The sequence below is a fragment of the Pinus tabuliformis genome, chromosome 2_1 (assembly GCF_031772625.1).
Source record: "Pinus tabuliformis cultivar Carrire ecotype Pingquan chromosome 2_1, CPIR1, whole genome shotgun sequence".
Taxonomy (NCBI): Eukaryota; Viridiplantae; Streptophyta; class Pinopsida; order Pinales; family Pinaceae; genus Pinus; species Pinus tabuliformis.
In genome coordinates this window covers 42,175,931-42,188,633 of record NC_142299.1, presented here as the reverse complement: position 1 = coordinate 42,188,633, position 12,703 = coordinate 42,175,931, and the positions used below count along the sequence as shown (strand labels likewise).

General features: G+C 40.1%; 1 protein-coding gene across 5 annotated transcripts in view; it reads left to right on the top strand.

Annotated features, from left to right (window-relative positions):
* Positions 1 to 12,703, top strand: part of LOC149198683 (zinc finger CCCH domain-containing protein 64-like) — a 258,943-nt gene that overhangs the window by 190,526 nt on the left and 55,714 nt on the right. For all 5 annotated transcript variants that reach the window (XM_089402116.1, XM_089402115.1, XM_089402114.1 and 2 more), the window contains one exon: positions 2,163 to 2,259. In XM_089402116.1, the coding sequence (XP_089258242.1) occupies positions 2,163 to 2,259 (97 nt within the window). The remainder of the gene's footprint in view (positions 1 to 2,162; positions 2,260 to 12,703) is intronic.

Genomic DNA, 12,703 nt, shown 5'->3' with positions numbered 1-12,703 from the left:
CTGGTGGACTTGGGCCTCAGTTAAGTTGCCCAGAGTCCAGACCATGATGAAACCACCTGCCAATTACATATAATGTCCAATGTGCCTCCTTACCTTCAGGTACAATAATTCATTAGTGTATCTAAGTGAAACAAGCTTGTTTATCAAGTGCACAATGAGACTTCATGGCGGTTTCCCTTCCAAATTTGAGGCTTTGAGCTCGAAGTAGTGTTACCTCCCTAGGTAGGAGTGGTTAATAAGCAACCCTATTAGGTGTTCCCAGCCCCTAAGGGGAAACATAGGTCTAAAGTACATGCTTCAATTGATAGGGGTCATGTGAATAATGATGAGATGGATGGAGACACATGGGTCTCAAGGCCATATTCCATGGGTACAAGGGTGGCAATGATGAGGAATGTCCACATATGGGTATACAAATGTAGGAGGGAGCAATCGTGGATACATGAGTTACCTCTGCCTTTGTCTTTCCAACCTTCTTCATTTTCCTTTTGCCTTTTTTTGATTTTTTTCTTTGTATCATTGCTTGGGGCTCCAAGAAATGAGAGCATGCTGTGTATGATATAAGTAGTTACTACCCCCTTAAGATGGGGTAGTTCATTGTCCACCAGGGGTTGGGACATGCAGGGTTGCTTAATGATGTGGGGGCACTCACAGGCCCTAGGAACTAGGGTGATGGCCATAATGATAAGGAGTAGAGCTCATGTTTGGCTTTTGTCCACGTGCTATTTTAATGCCTCAACCATCTTTTGCATTTTATACTATTCTTCTCATTTGTTTCTTGCTTGTGGCCATGATGTGGTTTTAACATTTTTTTAGCTGCATCAATCTCTGGGGCAGCATTTCCAGGCCCGACCCAGATATGTGGACAAGGGGAGGGGGGTGTGCCAATGCCTTGTGGACCCAGAGATGGAATATGATGAAATAGGGCTTGTAATATGCAAAGGGGAGTGTAAAATGTGAAACGGGAAAACGGGACCATGATACCAAAATCAAGGTTTCCCAAGTAGTGCCTTTCCTAAAGCTATAGACCAATAGGGGAGATCCCACAAGACTAGGGTTGAGGATTAACCCCCCATTTGAGGTGAGGGAACAAGGCCTCGGTCAAAACCCTTCCTTCTTCTAGGTCACGCAATAATCCATGCCCAGAATGTTCAATGGAAAACAAGCATAAGCACCAGATTGCACAATAAAAAACATACTTTCCAGGTTGGAATGCCCACCTTCGAACATATGCTATTGACAAATGGGCAAGGGGACGTATGAATGATTCAGGGAGTGAAGATCAAATGGTACAATACATCAGCTACATTGGTGGCTGTTAGGGGCTGCCGGCTGCCGGCTGAAGAGATTTCTAGGAGAAAAATTTCTCCTATGGGATCACCCACTTTTGCTGGGTAACAAGCCCTATATAAATATTAGACGGGAGTGCCCTTTTGTAATGAGTCATATCTTTTGAGACATGCCCTTTTATAATTATTAATTATTATTATTTATATTATTTATTATTTGTATTATTCCATGATCATGTTCATAACACTCTGGTTCTCTTCACCTTCTATGTTTTTTCCTCCTCTCTACTTATGATCCCAAGCATTCTATCTTCTCTACAGGTTGTCTACCAAAACCCCCTACGTAATTATGTTCATTCCCTTTTTCATATTATGTATAAGAGGAAGTAGAAGGATTCTCATTAATAATGCTTCAGTTTCCAATTTGTTGCCTCTAGTGGTTCAGTCTAATCTTAATTACTAGTCTGTTCATTTCTTGTCTTCAGATTCCCCCAATCTTCCATTGCAGCTTGAACCTCCCACGTCACATCATCTGCATGTGCTAATCTGTAACTTACTTTGCTGTAACTAATCTATATGTACTGTTTTTAATATTCACAAACTATCAGCATCTGCAAAACTTTGACACCAATAAACTATCTTTGTGTTTTTTCTTTATTTCCTTTTCAAGTTTACACCCATCAATTCACCTTATGGGTTTTTCATGATCCCCATTTCTCACGTTTCTATTCTAATTGTGAGATGATGAAATTGTTTGACTTCCTTCAAGTTATATTGGGTTATCACAAATTGGAGATGAAATTACAGCTGATGCTGCTTTATGGTAAAATATATTATTGAAATTCTAATAGGGATATTCTTTTTTGTGAGCAGGTTGTTCCCATACCCTTGTCCAAAGCATCAGCCGTGCGAAGTGAATTTTTAAAGGCAGGGAAGAAGTTAGGATTTGAGTTTGATGTGATTAGACCTGGTATGTTCTTGACACTGAAATGTGAAGAACTTTACTGTAATAAATTTTAAAATTGCACAAATCTAATGGCTATTCTTAATGGTGTACACCTCATGGATTTATGTTTTTACGTTACTTCTTGTACATTATATAGGAGATGTTTGGGTACTACTGTTTTCTATTGATATCATTGTATTCAGCAGTCCCATTGACCTGATTTTTTGGTTATTTGCCGGACTTTGACATAATTATCTTGTCATCTCTGGCTGCTGTAATCAATTAATTTCATTGGACTTGTCATTATTGTCTTCTATTTTGCTTTTTATTATTCATGATAACACTTTTGCTTGTATATTTTGCCTGGAGATGTACCTTGTATGCTTATATGCTATCCAGTTCTATTTACTATTTTGCTTTTTATTCTTCATGATAAGACTCTACTTATTTAGTTTGCTTTGGAGATGTACAGTGTACCTAACATGCTTATATATCCTTCAGTTCTATTGACCCTTTTTGCTTGCTTGAGGACGTTTGTAAAGTGTCAACCTCAATAGCTGATTGTGTTGAAGAAAGTGTAACTAGGTTCGGTCTTCATAAATGTACTTTTGATATTTTTATTAAATAATATTTTTGTTATATTTATCAATGAGTTTCTTGTTCATTGAAGTAGGTCAAGCACATGTCAAAGTGCTATAGGTAAAGTCAAAGAGTCAAAAGAAAATGTTGAAGACCCTTAAGGGCATGTTACACCATGTACATATTTGTATAAGAGTCAAAGAATATCCCTCCAAGCAAAGACAAGTCCTCTCCATGCAACGACATCATCAAAGGAGCAAAAATGATGAAGGAAACTCAAGTCGGCCTACAGTCATCATGTTGGCCTCAAGTCGGCCTACAGTTATCATGTCGGCCTCAAGTTGGCCTAAAGGAGGGACAGTCCTCTATATATAGAGGCTGTCCACTCCCTCAAACGACAAGCAATCCACCTCTGAAATCAGCGAGCAAGGAAGACCGAGAAAAGGGTGAAAAAGGACGAGTATAAGGAGCCTCTAGTGCAGCGAAGAAGGAGAAGTCATCACTGAAGGTTGGAGGACTGTTTCTAGGGTAAAACACAGTCACGTGCGAGAAAAGGAGGCATCTCTGCAGTCATAACAGTAGCAACGTAACAGTCTCATACTTCTCATTGTTTGGGCTTGAAACTTAGGCCTATAAGGCCTCCCACTAGAGCGAAGAAGAGACTCTCTCAATCGAAGAAGAAAGGAACCAAATACTCAAGGAAACCTCCCACACATGCGAGAATTTAGGGCTGCAGGACAGTCATATCAAGTCTGCAACTACACCTTGAAGAAGGAGCTCGGTTGGTCAAGAGGAAGGAAGGGATCATCACAAGTAAAGGGTCTCACTAAAGATCAAGGATAAGTGTCTCTTCTAGAGCAAGTGCAACAAGGACTATCAACAGTTGTAAGAAGAACAAAGTGCCGAAAGAAGGAGGACAAAGTGCTGGGGAATGAAGTGCAGGAAGGAGGAAGGACTTGACTTGTGCTTGGAGGATATTCTTGTCAAGGGTCTAGGGTTTGGCATTGATCAATAGAAGCTTCAATAAAAGAAATTTACAAAAGGTTTTTCCTCTCTAAGAGAGAGGTTTTTCCCTGGCAGAGAGCCAACATCTTGTGTTCTTGTTTCTTGTGTTTTGGTAGCAGTTTGATGAAGTAAACACACATGCATTAATAAGAAGAGAAGAAGATTAAGCTAACAAGATAAATTGTAAAAGTGCTTCACAAATTGTTATCAAGTCTAGAAGAATCCTACTATACATAATTGCCCTTGATTCCAACAGATTGGTCATGTTGCCACCTAAATCCACACCTAAGGTTAATGTGGAAAAATCCCTAACTCCCTTTGCTGTGGCCTTGGGGGCAAGCTGTGAGTTGGGGTTGTTACCCAATTCCCAACTCATCCGTCTAGGTTCACTTCTAGTTGAAGCCAAGGGGGGTAGACCCTAAAGGAAACTAAGGCTTGGTTAGTTTTTTACTAAGCAAGTTCTAGGAGTTAGATTCAACTATAAAGGACAAACCATCATTAAAAGATATAGCATGAAATTCAAAGAAGTAAATTGATAACAACAAGTAATAACCATTGACTATCATATCAATTCATAAACCATAGGCAAATGATAATAAACAAATGAGTAAACACTTGAATAAGATACTTGACAAAATAAATAAGGATATGAATATGTAGACCAGTGCCAAGAGTGTAGATGATAGTTGCTCAAAAGGAAAATACTTGGAAATATTAAATGCCTTGAAAATAAAATGCACTTTAAACTTAAACAACAATTGCCCACAAGATAAATCAAGTACAAAGTGCTAGAAAATGAATGTGATGGAATGCCTCTTGGTTTATTTTAGTTAATCCTAATCAAGAGCAAGTTTCAAATCAACTCTGGTCCCTAGACCTCACCCTCGCCCGGGCCCGACTCTCAGAGTGAGGAGTTAATAGGGGTGGAGGGTCCCTATCATCTAATACAACGAGCTTATGTTGGAGGTGAGCTTTACTCTAAGAGCAAAAAGAATTAAGATCTAAATAATTTTAGCAAGTTGAGAAACTAAAACAAGTTAATTGCTCAAAGGAAAGAAATAATTTGCAATTGCCAACTGATGATAAAATGCCTTGAACAATTAAATGTGCTTTTGAGAAAGGAACAAGAACAACTTGTGCAAATAAGCAAATGGAATTGCAAGAGAGCAACCTACACGCTATAACCAATTGCAAGAAAATGGGAGGCTCAAGCATAAAAAATTGCTCACAAAGCTCATGCAAGTGATTAGCATGTAAAAGTTTAGAGAAAGTGAACCAATTTGCATGAGATGAAAGAAAAAGGAAATGAAATTTGAAAGCGACTGATGTTAATCTAATCTACTTTGGTGTTAAAGCAATTAATCAATCAAACCATGAAAGCCTTCCCCAAAATGGGAAGAGTGGGACGCCAAGGGGAAAGAGTCCCCAAGCTCCCAAGAGAAAAATATTATTTTATTACAATCCCTTTTGTTGAATGAGGGATGAGGGGCAAGCTTGGAGATAGGCTTATAATGAAGTTCCTTGAAGGAACAAATGCATTCTCCAAAAGTTTGTAAGTACAATGTGAATGTTGCAAATAAATTTCCCGTTGAAGAGCAACTCAAACTTATTGAAGAGGAAAACTACAATGAGTCTCTTTGGGAAGAAGAGAGAAAAAATTACTTCAATTTGGAAGAGATCTAATGAGTTACAAAGGGATTTTTGGGTAAGTCTCACAAGCAAATCCTTCTACCAAAAAGTACAATGGTTTTCTTGAAGAAGGTTAGAATTTTTTGGAGATTTGGTAGGTTTGAAAGATGTTTGTGAAGATGCCAAATAACCACTCCAAAACCGTGCAATCCTCCTTGCAATTTGTGCCCAAAACAGTGAGGAAAAGGACTGTCAAATTTGTCCTAAAATCAATCCCAAATCTCAGTCACAAAAGAATGGCTTTTGCTGCTCATAAGATTTGTCAAAACAGTCCCAAAAAATTTCACAGAATTCATCAAGGAACACCCCGTAAGCACTACCTTTGAAGAATGTCCTTGTTTCCGCTCAAACTAGTTGGGTTCCTAGGAGGGGATCCTATAGAGCAACTACTAGGTCAAGGGCAACAACGAAGCGATAGCCCACTGTCACCTCAGCTAAGGCTCCTTGCTCTTTATGAACTTTCACCGATGGGAGGAGACCCAGTATAAGAGGAATCACAAGGAAGGATGAATCTGAGAAAGGACAAGAAGTGATTCCCAAGCCCTGTTCACAAGAGAGGCTCGATTAGATAGCTCGCTTGCTTCAAAAGCAAGGTGGTGGGCTCTTTAAGAAGGGCTAAAGGTATTCTCGAGGCTAGGTTTTGGGAATATATTTTGTCAAGATGATTCCTAGACCGGAGAATCCTTATGGAGAATTGGTCTTTATGTGATCTTTGTGAAATTAGAGTTGTAAAGTTGCGGGACCACAAAAGACCAAGTGGACCTAAAATTAGGTCAAGGGTATGGAATTGATCAACCAAGGAGAGGCTTGACCTAATTAGGGAGGGGAAGAGGATCGAAAAGGAAAAGTTTTCTTTTGAAGGTTGAATGCAATGATCCAATTAAGGACACTAGCCAAGGGAAACGTAGGGCAAGAGTTGGTCCTAGAGGTAGGGCTTGCTATATCTTGGGATCCCAATGTCGAAATTTCTTCAAATTTGGAGGACCTTTAGAGGAAACCCTAGCGTAGTTATGGACCAAAAATCGAGGTGTTTTGATGGCTACAATGAGATTTATTTGATGCCCTAGGTGACCTATGGTGGCTAGGCCTAGAAAGAGAGAGAGGAGGCAAGAAAAATAAGCATTTAGGTGACCACCAATGGATGGATTAGTGCCTTGCCTTTGGGAGAGATGGAGTCAAGATGAACTTGTGATTTGGAGAGACTATACCCAATCAAGGAGACCTCTAGACAACTTCGCATGGAAATTAGGGCATGAGATTAGCTGCCAGAAGATTTTATACTTTGATATGCAATAATTGATGACTTATCAAGGTATTTTCAACAAAGATAACCTCTAGGAACATTCACCCATTCATACATGACACATGTAATGATGCAATGCTTCAAGAGAGCAAAATTTCCACAATTTCGCATAGAATAATAGTAAATTTTAGACCTATATAGTGAAAATCCCAACAAGATTCATGTGACAAAGTAAATAACAAGAATAAACATGAAAAAAATTCACTTACATGTACAAATGAGTATCACAATCACCATATTATGCCAATAATGAAGCTCCAAGACCAAGAAGATAGAATCCAAACATCAAAAGTCATCCATGAAACCAAACTTGTCCTCCAAAAGGGAATGTAAAATTCTCAAGTAGCTACTAAACCCAAATCCAAGTGATGGTGAGATAAATGAATCAACTCTCATCTATTTGTACCATCCCTAATGAGTTTGATTTGCCTAATTGGCCTAGTTAAGCCTCAAATAATAAAATTATGTGCAATAATAACATCCTTTGGTGACAAGCCCACCAAGATAGCCAAATAACATAAAAATAAGCCTCTCAAGAGGGCATAATGATCAATAAAATGAGTCTTTGGGCTTTTGAGAAGGCCTAATGAAGTCCAAAGTGTTCCATGGTGAGAAAATGGACTCCAATTTTCCAAATAAGTCATTGTGGTGCTCCCAAGTGGGTGTGGGGGCACAAGGACATCTTTATGGGTCTCCAAGTGGATCAAAAATGCTTGTAAACCATTTGTAAGGGTTAGGATGATGACATAAGCCCTCCCTTTGTCTCTTGCAGTGAGACACAATTTGATTTTTGAGTAGCCTGGGAGGTACTCCAAGCCCTAGGGTTCAGGGTTTGGAGGGAAAATCGCCACAAGAGTCACTTGTGGGCTTGGAACCCAAGCATGGAGTTTTGCACCCATCGGGATTTGGGCCAAAACCATGAAGAATTTGAGCATGAGAAAATTTGAGGTGATAGAGCTTGGTGTGGCGATTCCAACGCTTCGAAGATCACTCAAATCGGAGCTCTAGAACTTGAGTTATGAATTTTTGAAGTTGACAATTAATTGTTGGACAGACAAGTCATGTCGGCTTGGTCCAAAAGTCATGTCTCTTCATCTAATGTTTATAAATAAGAGGTGTGTGAGAGTCATTTCTATCATCCAATCTACATCCATTCATGAGTAATACACTTCTGAAATAGCTGAATTTGCTAAGGGAGAAGGAGAAGCTTGTAGGGGACTGTTTTTGGGTTAATTTGTCCCTTAGGGAAGTTTTGGGTGGTGGATAAGCCTTTTCCTTGTGGTGTATTCCTCCCACAAGTGAGCCGTAGCTAGGAGGAGCTGCTACAACTCAATCGCAGGCCTAAAGGGCACTGTTCAAGAGGCTAAGGTACAACAGAGAGACACAGGCAGGTTGATGTGTGAACAAGAGGTTGTAGGGCAGCCTTTGGAGGCCTAGAAGGTAGACATAACAACAACGTAAGAGAAGGCAAAGGTTTGGGAGAAGGTCGCATTGTTTGGGAGGTCTGGAAATGAAGGAAGCCCTAACCAGTGACCTAAGTGCAGAGAAGAAACACCAACCCTTGAGTTAGCAAAGGTATGTATTTGTGTAGTTTTGGATGCTAGTTGGATGGTCCATGCGTGGGTAGAATTATAGCAGCCTATAAGTGCCATGTGTTGAGGTCAACTTGGGCAGTTGGAGACCTCAATTAGGAGCATAATTTATAGTGAAGTGTTGGGTGCCATTGGTCTAGTGGAGGGTAATGTGTTGGCTACCCAAAGTAGCCCTAGACAAGCAATATTGAAGTGACGAAGAGAGTTGAAGGTTGGGTGAAGTTTGGTGCCTAATGTGCAACACTTTGATGGACAAAAGTGACTGCTAGATTGGCGGATTGGAGCTCAGGGATTGGCCAACCTAGAAGAGCAGATTGGATCAACCCTTGTATGCGCAACATAAGTGACTTAAGTGACTTGAACAGTGTTAGGTGGCAGCCCTCCTGGAATCTCTATGTGTTGTCCTTTGAAGGACTAAGGGGCAACTAGAGAGCAGTATGGAAGCGAAGGATTGATAGGACAGGATACGACATAGAAGTTGTAGCGAAGATTGTCATTGTATCTTGTATTCCATAGACTGTTGTATTATTCAGATTGGTTTAATATAACGAAGATTGGGTTGTACATTATTGTACAATATTTGTTAAAATTTGTGTATACTTGTGCATATGTGATTTATTGCTTTATATTTTCCGTTGTTCTTGTTGAGATTCTTGGTTTGGTAACGTCATAAATTCTAAGATTCTAACCTAGACCCAAGATCGTGGAAATTCAACATGGTATCAGAGCATGTCTGAGCTACTTTGGAAGTCAGTGAATCAGAGTTGTGCACAACGAAGTACAACTTAAGAGGGAGTTGGTCACATTGTAGGTGACAATGTCAAAGTTGCAGGCTGGTATCCGATATGAGGACAGGTTGGAGGGGTTGTCCAACTATAGTCCATGGAAGGAGAGGATCAAATCAGTCTTGCAGGTCAACAAGATCTGGGGGTTCACTGAGAAAATCATCAAGAAGCGAACTGACCCAAAGGAGCTGGAAGTGTATGAGGATTTGGATATGAGGGCGAGATTAATGATCCTTGACAGTGTGAAGGATTCCCTAATACCTCATTTGTACGGGAAGAACACCGCACATGAGATGTGGATGGCTCTTTAGAATTTGTTCTAGAATAAGAACGAGAACCAGGGATTGGTATTGGAGGATAAGTTGAAGTCCACCAAGATGATACAAGGGGAAGGAATGACTTCGTATCTAACGAGATTGTCTCAGGTCAGAGATGAGTTTGTCACCATTGGTGTGACTATTTCAGATTCAGATATGGTGAGGATTTCTTTGAAAGGGTTCATCGAGGAATGGAAGCCCTTCATCAAAGGGATTGTTGCTAGAGAAAAGTTGCCAGACTGGAATAGGCTGTGGGACGACTTCATTCAGGAAGAGTTGCGAGACGAGGATCTTCATCCAAAGAAGAGGGCTTCAAAGGATGACATGGCACTTGCAGCATGAATGAAGGGTAAGCATAAGAAGGACTTGAGTAAAGTCAAGTGTTTCAATTGTGGCGAGATGGGTCATTTTTCATCGAGATGTCCGATGAAGAAGAAGGGAGATGACGAGAAGAAGAAAGGAAAGCAGGTCGCCGATGTTGCCACCTCTGTTGAGATAGATGCCCTCACCAAGAGGTTGGAGGAGGAGGACTTTGCCATGATCACTCATTTCTCGCAAGGTACTATCGATGAGGATGGATGGTATGTGGACAATGGTACAACAAAACATATGACAGGGTCACAGGAGGTTTTTGAGACTCTAGCTTAATGGGACTCGAATTGCACATTGTGTTGGGTGACAAGAGTCAGAAGGAGATCTGAGGATCGAGAGTTGTACCATTCAGAATGGAGACAGGACAAGTGATGAGGGTCCAAGATGTACTTTTTGTACCAGGACTCTAACTCCAAGCACAATTCCATCAGAGCTAGAGCCTCTAGGCCCAAGTCTTGCCTTCCCATCCTGGAACAAGACCTCAAACCCCTTCTTCTCGAAAAGACTGGAACAAGGCTGGAACAACACTGGAAAAGTTGCCTTGCCTTCCCATCTTGTCTTCCTTCCACAAGTGAGCCACAGCTAGGAGGAGCTGCTATAGCTCAGCTGCAGGCATAAAGGGCATTGTTCAGGAGGCCGAGGTACAATAGAGAGATGCAAGCAGGTTCATAGGAGAAGGAGAAGCTTGTAGGGGTCTGTTTTCGGTTAATTTGTCCCTTACAAGGCCACAAATCTCAACAACAAGAGGCCGCAATCCTGTAGGGCAGTTTTGGGTGGTGGATAAGCCTTTTCCTTGTGGTGTCTTCCTCCCACAAGGGAGTCACAGCTAGGAGGAGCTGCTACAACTTAGCTGTAGGCCTAAAGGGCATTGTTCAGGAGGCTGACGTACAACAGAGAGACGCAGGCAGGTTGATGTGTGAACAGGAGGCTGTAGGGCAACATTTGGAGACCGAGAAGGTGGACATAACAATAACGTAGGACAAGGCAAAGGTTTGGGAGAGGGCCGCACTGTTTGGGAGGTCTGGAAATGAAGAAAAGAGGATTCTAGCAGGCAGCTAGGAAGCCATAACCAGTGACCTAAGTTCAGAGAAGAAACACCAGCCCTTGAGTTAGCAGAGGTATGTATTTGAATAGTTTTGGATGCTAGTTAGATGGTCCATGTGTGGACAGAATTATAGCAACATATAACTGCCATGTGTTGAGGTCAACTTGGGCAGTTGGAGACCTTAATTAAGAGCACAACTCATAATGAAGTGTTGGGTGCCATTGGTCTGGTGAAGGGTAGTGTGTTGGCTACCCAAAGTAGCCTTAGACAAGCAACCTTGAAGTGACTAAGAGAGCTGAAGGTCGGGTGAAGTTTGGTGCCTAATGTGCAGCACTTTGATGGACAAAAGCATAGTTACGGGGGAGCGCCTCCCCCTCCCCCCGATCCCGCTCCCAATCCGCGCTCCGGGCAGGAGCGACTCAAGAGCGCGCTCCCTAAAAAAAATCTCTCCCTGCCTTTTTGGGAGTGTTTTGCTTTTTTTGCAATTTTTTTTTTGCAATGATGTTCCAAATGCAATTGTTTTTCAAAGAAACAAATAAGTTTTTAGTGGGGCAGCTTAATGATCAAGTCTATGACCCTAGTATTGATATGCGATTCATGGTAATGTTAAATTCTTAAAGTAAAAGTGACATTCTATTTAATCTTCATTTTCATCCTTTTACTTAAATTTCTAACATTACCATGAAATGACTCAGGATGTTTGAGAGTGGTTCTGACCTCATTGGATTTCATATGCAAAAAGTAGAATTTTAGATTTCATTCAAGATCCAACAGACTTATCAATTTTTCAGGATTTCAGGATTGCATTGTTTCCATTGAATTTTGTCATGTATTAGGGTATGGAACTCGTATTTAATCAAGAGCACCAATCCCTCTATGTACCTTGATGTTAGTGACATTGGTTGTCGAACTCCTCTATCATGACCCTCCTAAAAATGTACGCATCACTCAAACAAAATCTTGACTTGACATGCTATGCTTTTTCTATCTTATGTTAATGCTTAGAGGGTGATATTAATGACAAAGATCCCTATACAGATACAAAGCTAATGACAAAGATACCTCTGGATATTAATGCTTAGAGGGTGATATTAATGATAAAGATCCTGATTTTCCAACAAGACTAAAAAATTAGACATTTCTCGTTGTGGCAAGAGGCCCAAGCATAAGCAATAGATAATAGATTTACTTGTCTTTTCTAGTTTCTAGTAGTTTTTATAACTATTGACTGTTTCATATTTATTATGATATATTTTTAAACAATATATGACAATTTAAGTTTGAAGTTGGCAATTATAACTCAGTAGTAATGAATTATGAATATGATGCTTCATGAAAGTTGAAAGTTGTTTCATTTCATTTTATAACATTTCATTTCATGTTAGATATCATTTGTTGTAATGGTTACACTTAGTTTACAAGTACAACTTTGGTGATCAATGATGATAAATGTTATATATGGAATTTTGAAAGCTTGAAACTTTAAGATTGATGAATCATGACTCAATATGTTGTATGTTACTATGTTACTAACTTGTGGACATGGTTGATGAAGATTATAACTTCTAGATGATTGTTGTTATATGGTTCAATCTATGTTTTTTTTAATGTTTTTTATATCTAATTCATCATTCTACATGTTTTTGTTGACATATATGTATCAAAATATAAAAATCTATATATTATATAAAAAACGCTCTGGGATTCGCTCCCAAACCGGGAGCTTTTGAAAATGTCGCTCCCACACCTGTTTTCGCTCCCACTCCCAAGTAACATTGGAC